Source organism: Carassius auratus, unplaced genomic scaffold (genome assembly GCF_003368295.1).
Source record: "Carassius auratus strain Wakin unplaced genomic scaffold, ASM336829v1 scaf_tig00215410, whole genome shotgun sequence".
Taxonomy (NCBI): domain Eukaryota; kingdom Metazoa; phylum Chordata; class Actinopteri; order Cypriniformes; family Cyprinidae; genus Carassius; species Carassius auratus.
In genome coordinates, this window is record NW_020528076.1 from 618723 (window position 1) to 637628 (window position 18906).

The 18906-nt window shown below is 36.4% G+C and overlaps 1 protein-coding gene across 2 annotated transcripts; it reads right to left on the minus strand.

Moving 5' to 3' along the window:
* Positions 1–3044: 3044 nt before the first annotated feature.
* Positions 3045–18785, minus strand: LOC113094594 (alpha-actinin-2-like). 2 transcript variants are annotated; one of them, XM_026260188.1, is made up of 21 exons: positions 18481–18783; positions 15628–15742; positions 15203–15322; positions 14954–15040; positions 14674–14761; positions 14434–14512; positions 11727–11808; positions 11142–11227; positions 10956–11048; positions 10633–10863; positions 9530–9677; positions 9240–9390; positions 8296–8404; positions 8056–8196; positions 7307–7489; positions 7055–7189; positions 6789–6968; positions 6179–6325; positions 5297–5362; positions 4477–4635; positions 3045–4365 (listed from the first exon to the last, which is right to left on the minus strand). In XM_026260188.1, exons 1-21 carry the CDS (start codon positions 18607–18609, stop codon positions 4207–4209), a joined length of 2688 nt encoding a protein of 895 aa, XP_026115973.1. In that variant the 5' UTR covers positions 18610–18783; the 3' UTR covers positions 3045–4206. The 2 variants fall into 2 exon arrangements, with proteins under 2 accessions (XP_026115973.1, XP_026115972.1); XM_026260187.1 differs by having other exon boundaries at positions 10956–11227; positions 18481–18785.
* Positions 18786–18906: the final 121 nt, after the last annotated feature.

Genomic DNA, 18906 nt, shown 5'->3' on the forward strand with positions numbered 1-18906 from the left:
ATGGGACTGCCACCAGTTCTGACTTCGGTTTGCCTGGAAGTAATTGGCAAGCTCCTTGCCATTAGCTGTAAATGTCAGGGGCCCTGTTGTCGTGTCAGCCAGACAGACATCCAATCTCCAGGCCACTGTTGTTGTGACTATGGGACAAACTACTGCCCTCTGCTGCACACACCATTGTAACAGCTGCTACGCTTACACTAACAAATGAATAAACACACACTAGTATTATTATTAAAAACATACTATTATATTTATTAATATTTTAATTAAGCTTTTTTTGTAATTATGTTATGTGTGTCATTTTTTAAACATATTTCTATATAGATTCAATTTTATTTTAAAGATACAGCATCTCTTAAAGGCCCTGTGAGTCTTACCTCTCATGAACTTTGCCCCATTTTATCAGCCAGGAGTTCTACAGTATATCCAAACCCAAGAAGGATACCAAGTGCCTCCCTCATGGCATCTCTGCTAGCCAGTTTGGTCTTCTCATCCAATAGGCAAAATGGCACCAATTGGGTACTTCTCTTATACATTACATCCCTTATAATATATATATATAGTGAGAAGCAATGTCCTCATACTCATATAGATGGCTTCAACTGGACAAATTTGGTATTTTTATTCCAGTGATAAATAATACTCAAGATCACATTTATATTGTTTATTTTCATAAAAATACTGATACATGTTTAATTTTTACCTGCTGTGGTCCACAGCTCCAGTCCTGCTGATATACTCTCCAGCCCAGAGGTTGTGTTCAATTTGTCCGCCAGCTCTTCCTGAGCAGCTGTTAGCGCAGGACTGATCCACAGGGGCAGGTCTTTATCAATCCCATAGTTCAATGTCTGGACAGGTGATGTAATCAGGATTGATTTAAAATTCAACAAATTTTCAAAGTTTATATCTCAGGAGTCTTAGTGAGGAATCCTATTTTGATATACTTATTTGAAAGGTGGACACATTACACATTGTCTTCTGCAGGTTCATCAGAGAGTCCAATATGGACACCAAAAGCAAGAAGAGTCCTTCCACAACACAAAAAGAAGTATGATTGATAATGAAGAGCTAACAGTTTAATATAGGCACAATAATCGATGGCATACCTGAGGATATCCTCACATGACTGGAAGTCATGAATTCGCTTCTGATCTGGATTTTTGGAAAACTCAACTAGACACGAGTGTACTTTTTTGCTCTCATCTTTAACTTAGCAGAAGAGATGCACATCAGAATGAGATGAAACTACTGAAAGGATGTTACTCAGTTACTTACAGGTGCGTAGGTCGAGCCCTGCTCTATTTTGTCAGTAGGCCAGAGTTCATGGAGGTTTTCTGCTAATCTTTCTCTGATCTGCTCCAGCTGTGGAGAATATTCAACCTGATAAGATGCAGATGTGAGTGCAAGGGTGTCAGACACTCATACAAGTTGATGCAAGACCGCTTGTAGCTTGAAAAAACTGCACTGATGCTAAATTTAAAATAATCAGAGCATACTTAAAATTGAATGAGTACCTCGCTGGAATCCACTGGAATAGGGATAAAGGTCACTGGGCTTATTCAACAGGTACTAAGAGGTCATGATGACTTTCAGTGTGATTTCGTGTGATTTGTGTCAAACAGCTCCAGCTTGCAGCAGGTTTTGGGGAGGACAGATTCAGCGCATGGAGAGAAGTCAGCTGGAGGAAGAAACCTAAACTCCCCACGTCGACCTCCAAATGCACCCTGATGATAACATACAAAACCAATCGCTATAAGGTTTTAGGATGTACAGGTCAGATTTAGGGAGATTCACTTAAAAAAAATGCAGTAGAACTGGGGAATCAGACCTTTTTTGTTTTTATTGTGCGATGAATAATGAGCAAACAAACCTACAAGTAACACAACAAGCAAAAGCAAAATCTATTCAAAGGTAACTCACTGCACTCCAGCTGAGAAGCGAACCACTGGAAATAGCAGCCCATCCAGACTGAAGTTCTCCAGCATGCCTTGAACTGGCTTTCTGTTCACCAGGAAGGAGATGCATGTTGAACTAAGCAACTAATGGCATCATCCTCGCTTAGCAAGTGCTGATTTGGAGAGGTGACCCTCTGACCTACGTCTTAGGGAAGAATACACAAATAGTGTTTAGATTTCACTAGGCTACATTTATTTGATAAATATACAGTAAAACAGCAATATTGTGAAATATTATTATATTGTAATATATCCTGTAAAATGTAATTTAGTCCTGTGATGGCAAAGATCAATTTTTAGCAACTATTTCTGCAGTCTTCATTGTCATGTGATCCTTTAGAAATCATTTGTTTATGCTGTTTGTGCAAATAAATATTACTTTTAAATAGTTCAAAAGAACTTTTATTTGAACAAATCCTTGCTGAATAACTTTCGAAAAATTAAATATTTGAACAGTAGTAGTGTATGTGCTTAGTCTCCGTCTTACCTGTCTAGAGCTGAAGTCCATCAAAGCCATAAAAGCTGAGGTCGTCTCCTACACTGTTTGACTCCCAGCCATCACCCCCTGTGAGGGAGGGATGGTACCCTTCAGTGCTGGCCCAACCCACTCACAACTGCGTAGGCTCTGTTTTCATGAAAGGCTCCACTTTCTCAACTATATCCTCATAATACTACTTCTTGTATTGAGCATCTTACACACAGGATTATGTTTGGATGAACACTAAACAGACAAAATAATAAAATGTCCAATACTTAAATGTTCTATATTTTAATAAGCATTTACTCTCATAGTTGGTCAATATCTATATTATTTATAACAGACTAAATTGGGAAAGAAAGGGCTTTTCCATGTTTGGTAAGTTACAGTGGAGAAAGCAAAAAAAAAAAAGAAGGAAGGAAGGAAGAAAACAAACAAAAGCACCAAATACATAAAAATTTAAATAATGAAATTGAATGATCAACTATTCATTATACAAGTAAAAACATACTAGATTATGCAAAACACTATTATGTATACATAAATACATATTTTAGACCTACAGAATGTTAATTGCACTTTATTCAAAACATTCAATAACAAATCAGAGATTTGGCCTTTTCATAAGTAAGGTTTATTTCATTTATGTCACTGTAAAACACACATTTGGCTTTCTTGTTCATAGAATTCAACAGCAGACATTCACAAATCACTTTCACATTAAAACTGATTTGACAGGTTACCAAATTGACCAAAAATCAACCAACTGCACTGTCATAGTACAATGAATTAAAAGTGACCTGTATGAATTAGCTGTATTCATATAAGCTTGATTGATACTCTGGGATTCACATACTTTTCCACTCTTCACTGTGAAAGGTTTACATGCTGTTCAATACAGACAAGAAAACAATTGTTTGTGTGTTAAGCAGGCTGTGTTTGTATATTGTTCCAAAGGGTTCACATACTTTAAACCACAATTGTAAATTTAGTATTTTTATCATACTTTCTCTTTTTTGCTTTCTTTATTTGACAAGCCCTGTAGACGTACCTACGTTAACACTTAATATAATCCCCAAATTGAAGAAATTGTTGAAGCATTCCCAATATTTAAAACGTCAAATCACTCGCTTGTGCTCTTATCTAGCAAACTCTCTACTGAGAAGGTCAAAGATCACCTCTTTCTAATTTATATAAACTGTTACTGTATATGTAATCAGGCACTGTTAGGTTTTTAGGCGATTATGTTGTTAAGAATAGAGCTACTGTTCATGTGGCCACACTATAGTACACTACAGAAAAAAAGAGAAGCATAGTGGTTCTGTGAATGTTTCTCAATTTGGGCATATTTCAAATGTGCAAATCTTACATAATGTAGGTTTAACACTACCACACAAAATAGATTTTGTTCTGGAAAATACAAAAAAATGCTTAAACATACTTAATTATTAATTTAAGTGTAACTACCTTTGGATCCGACAATTTATGAGAAAAGTTTTTGGAGTGCGACAGATAAATTACCACTTTTATTTTATTTTTTTGCTTCCTTCATTGCATTCTTTTCACTTCCAGACTGCATTCCATGTTTATTGACTTCAACGTTTTTTATCAATCATTTATCAAAATACATCAAATAAGATTGTAACTGAAATTGTGTTCATTGTTTATTTGCCATGTTTTTTATTTCTTGAGGTTGTTGATCTACTAATGGGTAAAGAATTTTCTTGGTTAATGAGAGAGACTTGGTCGAAAAGGTCAGAGCTGTTGAGAGAGTTAAAGGTCACTCTCTCCATAGAGAGCAGTGGAGAAGGCAGTGTAGTCCAGGGCTCCAGGCAGGGCCCCGGGGCCGGAGTATGGGGGCATCCTGCTGATGCAGTACTCTGCCTGGTCTGGAGGAAGCTCTCGCCTCAACTCATCTGCCAGAATATATGGCTATTCAAAACACAATAAACAACAGATAAGAAATAAGGAAAGAATTTTTCAGGTACAAAAGACTGTTCTGAAGAGAAGTGTTAAGGTTAAGTAAGCAGCACACACACACACCTTGTCGGCAGCGAGGATCCTGAAGGAAGCAATGACCTGTTCAGCTGTGTCTGTGTCCGCTGTCTCTCTTGTCATGAAGTCAATGAAAGACTGGAATGACACGACACCTGAAGTATTTGGATCAACCAGCATCATGATCCGAGCAAACTCCACTTCTCCCTGAAAAAAAAACACACATAAACATTTATTGCACCTCACCTCTGTAGTGTTGAAATTAATTTATGTGCATACGTATTTATTTCTATATAAATACTATTATAGTATTTATATATATATATACACACACACACACACACACATCACAATCAGGTCTGTAATTTCTGTATAACAATCAGTATTTTTCCCAAGAAAAGATTCTTAAAAATCCTTAACTTTTTTTGTCAAACAAAAGTGTAAAATGAGATTTGTTTTAAGAGAATATATTCATTGTACTTCATATAATGGTTTATATTTGATATAATTTTAGATTATAAAAATATTTAGATTAAGTGTATTTTTCTAAAACCATTGGCAAAACAGATGTTTCTTGTTTTTGAGCATGAACTTTGATCAAATAAATTTGACAAAAAAAAAATGATAAAATAAAGAGACTTGCTTTAAGAAAATATATTAATTATACTTGATATTTTATATTATATAAATGTAGATTTTAAAACATTATTTTAAAAAAATGGCACTGTCATAAAATTAAAATTAACAAAGCAAAACAATTATAATACTAAATAAACGTATTTTGCTTAGATATTTTATATTGTAAAACAACACAAAAATACTGCTTAAGAAAGTTATTTTTTAGTTTGTAATCTATTAAAGGTCCTACCAGATCATAACCCATCGAGATCAGACAGGCCCTAAAGTCATCAGAATCCATGGCCCCATTCTTCTTCTGCATGAAAAAGGTTAAAGGGCAAAGGTTGAGGGTGTGTGGGTGACGCAGCAACATGGTTGGAATAATGAAGCAATGTGGAGTAGAGAAAGAGACAGAACCTAACACAGAAACACACAGACAGAAAAATACACGAGAGGTACATTAGAAATATATTCTGCAGCCCAGGGAATGAATATGTATAAATCTATGCAAAGAACTACACATTGGGGTCAAGGGTTAGAGGTCATGTTAGTTACTACCTGTTTGTCACTTCCTAAAGGTTCAAGACTGATCAGACATGCTCAAAATTTCAGACATGCTCTCATCAGGCCTAAGTTTCCCCCTTTCTTCCTGAGAGCAAGTACCCACAACACTCAAAACCATGCACATGATGTGAGCAGAAATGGAAGGTTACTGATGAAAATAGATAAAACAACACAAAAATGTATTTGTAAGGATTTGGAATGAGTGGTATTTAAATAATATAATTTAACTCTGGCCATCATTTTAAGCGGATTTTAGCACAAATTGCAAATCTTTAAACATACTAAATACAGTAAATGATCTCCCATGTCAAACTAAATCTGTTCCAATAAGTGAATGGAATAATAAATCAGCACTCTTGCAATGTGATGCCTCTGAAGATGTGAAGGCAAGACATAACACAAAGCAAATATGAAATTAATGCGTCTCAGATGAAATAAGAGAGATTAACAGATGTTTGTATAATGCTCGGTCAAAGTGGAGAAGGGTTTAGTGGATGGTGTGGTTTATTGATGATTAGTGTATCATCCATTCAACAAAGGAAACAAGTGAGTAGTTCGAGTACAGCACCCGATCAAAGTGGTTGAAAGAGGACCGGAATTCATTCATCTGCTCCTGGCTGATGCCCTTTGCATCACGTGTCAGAATTTGAGTCTCAATTTCATTAATAGTGCGAGCAACTGTAGTCAAAAGGAGCTCCCAGCCAACACGAATATGCTGCAGAGGAAAGAGAAATACTGTTGTAAAAATTCATTGGCAATTAAGGTGAGAATTCAAACATTTCTATGTACACTCCATTCAGAAGTTTAGGCTTTTTTTATGTTTTTGAAGTATCTTACTTTCATCAAGGCTGCATTCATTTGATCAAAAATATAGTACAAACAGTAACTTTGCGAAATATTTTTATAACTGAATATAAATGCTTTCTATTTGAATACATTTTCAAATTTAATACATTTTTGTGATGGCAAAGCTGATTTTTAAGCAGCCATCCTAATATGCTGATTATCAGTGTTGAAAACAGTTGTGCTGCTTAATACTTTTGTGGAAATCATATTCTTTGATGAATACATTTAAAAGAACAGCATTTATTTGAAATATCAATTTTTACAACATTATAAAATGCCTTTATACTGTCACTTTTGATCAATTGAATGTGTCCTTGCAATTGAATGTGTACCTCCATAGTGTAGTTAGTATGTTTGTTGTCAAAGATAAGTGACTCCTGGATGAGTTGGTGATCTCCCTCCAGTCTGTCTATGTTGGGTTTATAGCTGATGATCACATGCTCGCATTGCTTCAGCTGGGTCATCTGATCCTCCAAAGTCCCGCCCATCGCCATTGAACAACGACCAATTTCCTGATAGACAGACAGATAGATAGATAGATTTAAAAACATGTCTTATTTGGGTATATCAGATTGGCACAGGTGCTAATGTCACCCACCTCCATCCTGGCCTGTATCCAGGGTCCGATGAGGTTGGCTTGGGCAGCAAACTGGCGTCTGAGCCTTTCGTTAGCATGCTGTTGCGCTAACTCCTCCTGCAGAGCACTGTCACGCTGGGGAACCAGCTTCTTCACCTGAATACACAAACACCATTAGCATCATGACTACAGGAATGGCTTAGAATAAGAGGTTAGAAGATCAATTTGAGTTTTAACTTTAAGAACAATTGAAGTCTGATTTTTGTGTTTGACCTTGTCCCACTTGATGGCAATCTCCTCTGTAGTTATGGTGCTGTAGGGGTTAGTGAGGTCTCCACGAATGCCGTAATTCTGGGAGATCTTCAGGACTTCCTGCTGTATGCCAAGGATCGCCTGCCTTTCTGCATCGGCCTCAGGAAGTGTGGCCTTAAACTGCTCGTGAGCAGCTATCAGAGTCTACACACAATGGTTAACTTGTTTTTATATATACACACTACCATTCAAAATTTCAAGTCAGTACGTTTTTTATTTTTTAAAGAAATGAATTCTTTTATTCACCAAGGATGCATTAAACTGATCAAAATGGCAGACTTTTACATAGTTACAAAATATTTATATTTCAAATAAATGCTGTCCTTTGGAACTATTAAGCAACATCTTTTTCCGTATTTTTCTATAAAATATTTAAGCACCAAATGAGCTTATTAAAATAATTTTTGAATGATCACGTGACGCTGAAACCTGGAGTAATGGCTGCTGAAAATTCAGCTTTGCCATCGCAGGAATAAAAAATAAATTTTAAAATGTATTAAAACAAAAAATAGTTATTCAACTGTAAAAAAATATTTTACAATATACAATTTTAATGTATTTTTATATAGTAAAACAAATGTATTCTTGGTGAGCATAAGAGACTCTAAAAACCTTACAAAAAGTCAAAACGTAATACATATGTGACAGCAAGGAGCTGTGGAAATACTAGTCTGTTTCACAAAATAAGCATGTAAATGAAGTGTGTGTACCTGGACCTCTTCAATGGTGTGCACTATGAACATATCCTGTAAGTCTTCCATGGCTCCCTCCATCCAGTTATTAAAGGGAGCGGATCTCTTTGCGTATTCCAGAAACAGCTGCTCCACAGTCTCCAAAAGTTTCTCTGTCCTCTGCAAAAATGTAACACGGATTCAAACCTTTTGCTTTCTTTAATACCTTGATTCATCTAAAATATTCTAGTACAAAACACGTTGCAACAAAGACCACACCTCCAAAGACTCTCTGCGTTTCTGAGTGAGTGTACCCAGGTGGTCCCAGAGGTCACAAATACTTTGACACCTTTGATTCACTGAAGCAACATCATGATAGTCCAGCTCACTTTAGAAATATAAAACAGAAGATAAAAAATATATACTTTATGCCACAACGTTGCATTTGCTATTGAGTCTGTCCCCCTCTAGTGGTAAACAACATCATTTCATTTTGTCTGCTAGTGTATGATTCTCAATCGTTTAGTGTATGATGGCAAGTTTTTCAACTGTAACTATTACAAAGTCGATAATGAATCCTGCCCAGTATTTTAAGAACTGTTCAGTGTAGCGTATTCCAGACTGTTTTGATACTCTAAGTACCTATAACTGTCATTAACATTAGCTATCTACATTTCTTTCTGTTTGCTTTTTGGGTCTAAATTAACATTATTATTCTAATCATCATAACTATGCTCCATAGTTTATAAGTAATATCATCCTGTACTTACTGAGATTACATAAAGGTCAGAAGCTGTCAGTTATTAAGTATTAAATACATGCACACACACACACACTCCAACCAGGCCTGCTGGGAGATAATGAATGTTAAAATAGAAAGTGTGTGATTTAAGTGTAGGGTGTGTGTGTGTATATGTGTGTCTAGTTATGGATAAGTAGTGTGACAGATAGAAGCTATTGAGACCCTGTAAAGTGACGAGAAACTGAACGTGACAGTTTAATAGCTAGGGCAAAGAACTCGTGCACTACCCTTTAAACATCTGACATTTAGAAGATAATTTTTAATATCTCTTATGCTGGCTAAAAATTATATAACTGACCCCAAGCTTTTGAATGTCAATGCACATACCAAAGTATACATTCAAATGAACAGCTAAAATAAATGAAGATCAGCAAAGAAAGTCGAAAGGATTTTTGAAGAGGATAAATCTAAAAGATCATACTTGAGCTCCTGAGCAATAGCAGCAATCTGCTCAACTCTGTCCTGGTGGGCCGAAAGGTCACTCTCAAATGCCTCGTGTTTCCTCAGCAAAGCTCGGACTTCCATTAAAGATGCTGACTCGTAGTCCTTCCGGGTCAACATCTCCTCCTTACCTATTGCAGAGCACACGTCAAGCATATATTAAGCATCATTTAGTGAACTTTCTTTTTCAAACTGGCTTGTAGTTCTTTTTTAATTAAGTGCAGAATGGTGGCATTTTATTGATGACACCACTTAATGTTTGGGGCTCACCTGCAGCCCAGGACTCATGGTTGGTAGCTTTCTGCCTGAATTTCTCTGCTAAATGATCTAGTCGTTCCAGTCTCCTGATCTCCGTCAGCAGCCATTCCTCATAGCCCTTCTCTGCCTGTTCCAGCCCCTGCCACGCACTTGCTATGTCCTAAACAGACAAACACAAACCAAATGATCAGCTATAAAACCATTGAGAAACTGTGAGCATGTTCACCTTACTGTTTCAGAAACGAGTGTTGTTTGTGACCAATATACCTATAAATCTACATATTTGTAATTTTGTCATGCCCACCAAAGATAGCTAGTTAAGATAAATAAATAAAAAATACATATAAAATATAATAAAAATAAAATATAGAATAATATAAAACAATTAATATAAACAAAAGACATTAAGCATGTATTGATTTATTAAATAAGATAAAGTATAACAAGCATAAACAAACTAAATAAATATTAAATAAGATTATTAAATATTAAAATAAAAAAAAACTCAATAAATGTTAAATAAATCAATATAATAATCAAACAAACAAATGTCAAATAAAATAAAATAGAAAATACATATTAAAATATCAATAAATAATACAATACAATAATAATAAAAAATAAATAAATACTACGAACAAACAATAAAAAAAACTAAAACCAGAAACAGCATCAATGGGAATAGTACAAAATTAGACTTCCAAGTAAAGAGGCGTCACATGTACCGTATTTTTCGGACCTGAGTATAAGTCGCATCAGTCCAAAAATACGTCATGATGAGGAAAAAAACATATATAAGTCGCACTGGACTAGAAGTCACATTTATTTAGACCCAAGAACCAAGAGAAAACATTACCGTCTACAGCCGCGAGAGGGCGCTCTATGCCTTCAGTGTAGACTACAGGAGCACTGAGCAGCATAGAGCGCCCTCTCACGGCTGGAGACGGTAATGTTTTTTTCATGGTTCATGTCTCTTAGTTCATTTCTCTTGGTTCATGTCAAATTAATTTTGATAAATAAGTCGCACCTGACTATAAGTCGCAGGACCAGACAAACTATTAAAAAAGTGCGACTTATAGTCCGGAAAATACGGTAAGTGTGAGTCAAACTCTCACCGAAACCATCTTGCCCTCAGAGGGCATAAATGCAGGCCGGTTGCTAATGCGGAGTTTAGTCTGAAGGGTGTTGAAGCTGATTTCCAGTTGACACTTCTCCTGCACTTTGGGAGGTTTGTGCTTCCTGCGGTAATCTCGGAAATCCTCCAGCTTCCGCTGCATCTCTGACATGGTCTTCTCTGGCACACGGTTCTCCAGCCAAGGAATGGTACGTCTGATCCACTCCAACAGCTACAGAGTGGGAATATTCAGGTTAAATATATGTTTATGTGCTGTGTGTGGAGTGTATCTGATGTGTGTTTAACTACAATATGTCTCCTGACCTCACTAGCCAGTTTTTCATAGTCCTCCATCAGCTTCTCATTTTCCTGATTCACTCCCAGCACCTTACAGATCCTGTTAGCAGCGGTTTCAGCCTGAGGGAGAGAGACACAGTAAGAACTAAGGTAGAGATGGATGGAAGGATACTTACTAAATCTGCTAAATCTAGCACATGCAAAACACATTACCTGTTCAGCTCCAGCAAAGGCATGGTAGAAACAGGACACATATGTCATAATAGCTCTCTCATCAGGCTTAGGGGTGTTCAGGATGTCTGCAGGGAGAGGAGATGAGTTAAGAGACAACTACATAAAGTGAAGATGGAGATAAGGTGCAATTGAAGAAAATATAAATACAACAACAAAACAAGTCATGTTCATCTGCTAAAGTGAAAAATGAGGATACAAGAACTGTGGAGTAAAAGCCATATTTTGTAATATTATACAGCTGTTGCTTGAGATCTTTAGAATTTGCATCCAGCTTTTAGAATATTGTCTTATTGATGATTTATTGTAAGGAACATAGGACTAGCCTGAGCCTAGAACTTGGATCATCCTATTGTTTCCTAATAAAATAAATTTGAAGGAGTCTTTCCTTGCCACAGGTAACTGTGACATACAGATCTTGCTCAGTGTAGACGCCATATTTAAGGTCTTATTGTCACCATAACATTTTCGGTAAGACATATTTTCAATGTTTAACTGTATGAAGGTTCTGGATTCAGCTGGAATGTTATATGGAGTATTGGGGAACATCCTATGCTTATCGTTTACCCTCGGCATCCAGCATTTTGGGGATGTCCAGATGTTTTTCAGCAATGTCAAATGCCAAATTCAGATTACCCAGTGGATCATCCTGAAGACAGACAAAAAGAGAGAAAAAGGCATTCTTCTTTACCAATAAATAAATTAAAAGAAATAATATGTCACAAAAAAAAAAAAAGACATAAATCTAAATAATTTCCATGCAAAAGTGAGTCTGGGTATTCAGGTGCCACTAGAAGAAAGAAAAAACGTTTAGCTCTAAAAAAGGATTTCAAATGATAAATTAGTTAAAAATTATCTGAAAAGGAAGCACTGGCATACTGGACATACTGAAAGACTGGTTGCCCTTTAAATGCAAAGGAGTTTTAAATATATATATTTATATATATATTTATGTAAACAAAAGAACCTACACTAATGTTCAAAAGTAATAATGATGTGTTCAGTTGATCAAAAGTGACAGTAAAAACAAAATACTATTTCAAAAAAATGCTGTTCTTTAGAAATTTCCATTAAAAATATTAACTGTTTTCAACATTGAAAATAAATTGTAAAAGTTTCTTAAGCACCAAATCAGCATATAAGAATGATATCTTAAGGATAATGTGACACTAAAGACTGAAGTAATGGCTGCTAAAAATTTAGCTTTGCTGTCACAGGAATAAATTATATTTTAAAGAATATTAAAAAAAAGAAAATTGCTGTTTGTACTGTATTTTTTTATCAAATAAATGCAGCCTTGGTGCGCAGAAAATACTTTCTTTCAAAAACATTACTTTAATAGTAATAATTCTTCCATTCTGCATCCTAAATGTTTGTTTATGGTTATTATTATTGCAGGTATTTTTGGATGTGTGTGTAAGCTGAGTCTGGGGATCAAGCCTTTGTTCTCTGTGTCAATAAAAAGCCATGACAGGACATCAACAGCTGCACGGGATCCAGAGGGTCCGGGACCCTCCTGATGCTCATGTCCAAACTGGGACCACTGGGGTCCATGCTAAACATTGGATTACCCCATTCAAGCTCACCTGGAGCCGCCAGTGACAGCTGAAGGGGACAGGAATGTCTGTGTGGGGTGAGGGGTCTTTTAGTCACTTTAGTCACAGATAAACTGACTGACCCTGACAAGCTAAATAAATCCTTAATCTTTAAAGGTCTGTTCTAACCGACTAATGAAAACCATAGTGCACATACACTCATTCACACTGACTAGGAACATGGCTGGAAACAAATGCCACATCCTGTTCAGCATGCCTTTATGATTCCCTGTTCTGGGAAGGAAGAAATCAAATCTAACATGTCATTAGAGTACTACGATGCTTCAAGTTCTAGCCCACTTAAAATCCACTTCGAAGGGTCAGAATAAGTTCTAATAGGGATTCTTGATTCGGGTCAAGATTATTGTAAAGCCAAGCGGTCCTCTGAGAAAACCTATTATGGGCCGCAACTTTCTCTGACTGCCTTTTGACTGCCATAATTACCGTATGAGGTCAGTTTGATAAGAAACGTTCCTTGAGCACCAAATCAGCATATTAGAAAAATTATTATTATTAAACGTTCAGCTTTGTTATGACAGTAATAAATTCAATTTGCATTAAAACAGGTATTTTAAATTGGAATAATATTTCACAATAAATTACACTACAAACAGTAATAATCAAATAAATTCAGCCCGCGGTAAATGTGAGAGACTTCTTTCAAAAACATTTAAAAATCTTGCCGACCCCAACTTTTGAAGGTGGTTTTACTACATCACTATAAGCTAACACAAGCTACCTGCAAATTACAGCTAAAAAATATCAGCTAACTATACAAATTTGCCCTCAACAAAACATCTCCACGTTTCACAGAGGATCTGTTATGACATTCTAGCAGAATTTCGCTCCAGCCATAAAACATTCCTTCTAATTAAAAGTAGTCACTATATCATGTCTATAACCTTCCAAATGTGAATTAGAAACACTCTATAGGCAGCACACTTTTAAGCAATCACAAGGTACACATGAAGTGAATAGAAAATCTTGCTAACTCTCACATTCGGCTCTAATAGAGTTAGCATGTTAATAATCTATCAACTTACTGTAACAAACACAAAAGTTAGTCTACATACACAACACACACAAATTGGCAATTAGAATACTACTGGCTAAAATCTAAAGTATTGTTTCATCTTGTTAAATGTTTTCTAGTCAACTCTTCTCTCTTGGAGTGCTGTTCTGGATGCAAGCTGCCACGGAGATGAATGGGAACGCTAACAGGTAACTTTCTCCAAGTACAAGAACTAAACTCTGCAGGACTCTTACAGAAAAAAAAAAAATCACATCCAACAATATAAACACTTATGCTACCTCCAGATTATGAAAGTCAATCAGTTCTGGTTTGTGTCTGTGAATAAGTGCACAGAAGGCCAGTCCATCCACAAAAAAAGGGGGATTTCTGATTGTACAATGCAACAAATGACATCTGGATCTACTACATACTAAAAGTCAACCCTTAAGTTTTTAAAGAAGGTCCTCAGATTCCTGAGGGTGGGAGTGTGATGAACTGTGGAGTGTGATGAAGATGTTAGGAACTCATACTGTAACACACACCATCTGTGCAGTGATATCAACAAAAAGGAACATCAGAATGTTGTGGCAGACATGCTATTTTTCTACTGACTGTTAGAACAAATGTCTCGGAGGATTAAAGGTTAATCTGGGGTCACACTTGAGACCTTGTTGAGTTTGGCGTAGTCAATGAGGTCAGGCCTGTGCCTGTGGATGAGAGCGCACAGCGCCAATCCATCCTTCCAGCTTCACCAGAGAGAGAGAGAATCAGGGTCATATGGGAATTAACATAAAAACTGAAACTTTATAGAACTAAAAATAATAGAGTTATCGGTTTTAACTGATTAAAATACAAAACATTGATATCACCCTTCAACATTTTTTTGCACCCAGAAAAAGAGCCTCACCTGACATGAAAGTTTTGAACATTGACATTCCTGTAAGGGGCAGTCTTCCTCTGACACCACAGCAGAAGTCCTTCTTTGGCCGAAGTTTCTGAAAGATAATTAGTGTATCTTTATATCATTCACATATGACTGAACAATCTAATTGCTGTTATTTGATATAAAATGATTTAAACATCACTAGGGGTTGTGAAATGTGCCTTTAATAATAATAATATAAGTATGTTTTGGTGTTTGTGCAAATATTTTGTGGCATTTTATGTTTGGGACTTGTTTGCTTTACGTTCAACAGAGATATCCTGAATGGCGAAGCGAAGGATGATGGTCCAGATCATTCCAAGAGTCATTTTCACATTCCCATCTACAATTTCTTCAAACATATGACAGGAAATCATCAAAATGGGCAGGACAAGTTATTTAAAAAATGCTGTGACATGCAAAATTAATAACCTGCATCCCCTAATATTCAATCTGTTTATAAAACAAATTATTATAAATCCAGATTAAATTACAGTTGTGCAAAAAAGCATACCTTCAGCCCCAATGGAGACCAGTTTCACTCCTTTACTGGTGATGAAATCAAGGGCTTTGTTGACATTGGCTATCTTGTGAAAACGCATCTTTCCTCTGTCAGGCTTGGGTAACCTCTCACCTTCCAAAATACAATGCAGCATGAAAAATTGAACTTGTATAGAGTTGATAATACATATCATTGAGGAAGTTCAGCATATTTACTTTGAACATTCAACACTGTCAAATATCATCCTTATATTGTAATCATTAGGATCACAAGCTGTGATATGTGTCTGCTTGACTGAACACATCACTTTGACACACTCATCTCTGACTGAAAACAGAAAACTTTCTGACTGTAATACTGAAACATGCATGCAAGCTTCTTTGAAACAATGATGTATTGTGTAGAGTGCTAAACAAATAAACTTAAAATGAATTTACCTGAGATGACTTCAAGCAGCAGCATTAGTTTGAGGCCATTCCTGAAGTCTTCCTCTATGTTCTCAATCTGTGTCCCAGCTTTCCTCAGGTGAGAGTTGCACCAGGCTGTGAACGTCTGGGAAACAAGTACAATATACATCAAGTCATGCACACTAACATGCAAATTCTCTTATACAAGTCCTACAGTCACTAGAGTAACATATGTATCCTACGCTCAATATTAATCAAATGCAGAATCCTTGAACAAAACCACAGTGTACAGTTACTAAACCAAATGTGTGACAGTAGACAAGTTTTAAGACTGCTAATTTGTAACTGGTTTGTATAAATATGGTCCAAATGCCTGTACTTTATTCAATCCATGAACTTTGAAAGGCATTATAATTATGAACAGGAAGTGTAATCAGGTCAGTCAGCAAGACAATAGAATGGCATTGGCATGATAAAAACATTGAACACATGAGCATGTAAACTTGAGTTGAACACTGAGTTCATCCTCCAAAAATAACCTGCACTTAACTACATGTACAATAAGCAACAAAGCTGGAAACTGTATAATACAGCTGCTGTATAGCATCATCTGCACCATCCTAGGATTGCTCTCCAGAAACACTTTTAAAGAAATCGGGACCCTTAAATTCAGAAGCATCTTCCCAGACATCATCATCTAAATTCCAGAGTGAATAACATTTTGTCCCCTCAGGTTAATGCTATTACATTATGTGGGCACCAACAGACACTAGTAGGTATCATTTACTATTGAGCACAAAGGGTTAAGAGTAACCACTTCAGGCCCTTTACTATACATTTAAAAGCCACAGGTAAAGAAATAAATTATAACTGCATATACTGGACCCTTTGCTGCCACAGGGGTCGAAAATTAACATTCATCAGGCAACAAAAGGAGTTAAAATTGTTCAAATAAAATTAAATAAAAAGTAATGAAAGGTAACCTGTGCTTGCCACAAATATAAGTACAGCTGCTACTGTATATATTCCCACTGTCACAGGGATATTAGATATAGATAAACAATACATATTCTAATTTAAAATTAACCAAAATATCATTTTGGATTCTGAATACTGCATTAGAATGAGGGGCAACCTTATGAGGCATTTTGGCAACATTATGACCCAGTAATGCTGGGAACCGTTTCATGGAACAAAATGTGGCTGTACTGCTGCCCACATCTGTATTAGGTTACACTCTCAAATCCACCGCTACCCTTTGGCCATTTTTTAGACTCAATAGAGCATCTTTTTTAATCCCTCAAAGCAGGTTCAGTCATTGCTGGGCAGATGAAAGCTTTACTGTGGACCCCAGAGTGCATTCCTGCGAGGTAAGAGTGTAAATTTAGCTCTCTCCGCAGAGTCTGTTTCTGATAAGAGACCTGATGAAGTAGGCTCACAATGAGGAGAGAGAGATTTGAGTGAGAATGCAGTGTATATAATGCGACTATCGCACTGCTTGGTTATCTAATCAGACAGGAAAGAATTTCATTCATTCTGGAAAACTTTAGGGTGTGTCTGCAGTAACATGCTTGCGTGGGGCGATGGTCTCGAAGAATAAAAAAGAATGTTTAGACTCTAAACATCACAGATCAACAGCCCAAGCAATATAAGACTACGTTTAAAATTTGATTTGAGAAGTAAGTATAAATACAATCATTGAGGTTCACTTTAAGGCATAAATGAATTTTAATATCACCCAGCTTGGCATGGACAAGTAATCAGCTTCTATTAAGCCAACCAGATTTAACAGAGGATCTAGGCAGACCACAGGTGCTGTAGATTAAGTGGAAACTAACTTCCTTGCTAAACTTTATTTAGCCTGCATTGTGAATAATATATATAAAAAAAGATCACTAAGGTCATATTATATTTTAACTACACTAAAACGGTCTCAAACATATGGGGTCTGATATGAACATGTTATCGCCTAATATGCTGGGAATGTCAAAAGATATCACAGGTCAAATACTCATAGACTGACTTAATTTGTTCTGAAAGGGTTTAGCCATGACAGTCAATGTACATGTTTTACAGCTCATATTGAAGTGATGCAATTGTGCTACATGTGAGCCTGCAAGAGGGAGAAAGTTCACTTATGTGGTTCTAGTGTATAATAGGATTGAAGATTTGGATTGTTCAGATAAAGTAGAAAGTTTAAGATCACCCTGCTCAAGACACAGTTTAGAGGCCCTCAAAACAAAATCCTTCATTAGGAATCCCTTTGTGATTACTCTGACCATTAATTAATAATAAACAATATATATATAAAGGTGATGTTTATATACAATAGAATTCCCTGCCAAGGACACCGGATTAAACTACTATGATGCCTTTTGGTGGTGAAGTTAAAATTAGCCCCTGCATCCATTCTAATCCCAAGGACGTCATCCTGTGTTGGAAGCATCTGTTGACAGTCCGCATTCCAATCGTATCAGCAACAGACAGAGCCGCGCGCAGCTGCGCTATTGTTAGTTCGGTACCCGCTGCATCCATCCTCAGCAAGCGCTCCCGACAACAGGAGCCAAACCAGACCCCTCCGTGACACTGCCAGAACACAGATCCCATAACGGGACGGGATTCCTTCTAAAACAACTGCTAAATCTAAGCTAAAAAAAATACGTTTAGAATGATAAATAAATAAAAAACGTTGTTAAATTATATTTCTAACGTAATTATTTATCTATAAATCATTATATAATTATAATATTAAAGGTTATAATGTGTGTGTGTGTGTATATATTATATATATATATATATATATATATATATATATATATATATATATATATATATATATATATATATATATATATATATATATATGCAAACTAAACTTTTTACCTTCCGTTGCTGTTTTTCCCATGCTGGATCCAACAGTAAATCCCGATCCCATTCTTCCTCCGGCATCATGTAATCGTCCGGTTCATATCCATTATCATATGGATCCGAAAGGTCGATCTGATTCATCATTTTCAACCCTTCAAGCGTTATATTCTCCTATTCGATGGGTAAATTGTGATATTCGGCTTCTGAGCTTTAGTTGGGTGTAAGTGGACTCTTCAGCGCCTCAGGTGTCTCTCTCTCGTCCGTGCTGGTTTCCAGTCTCGCGGCCGCAGTGCGCGAGCAGTGACAGAAATGAGAGGCGCGGCAGTCAATTAGTACTGATGGGTCACATGACCTCTTCTCGATCCTTCCCCCCGCGGCACCCACAACACTCACATTCGTTATTTTAACGGTAATGTAACAGACAAGCAAACTTCAGTCACT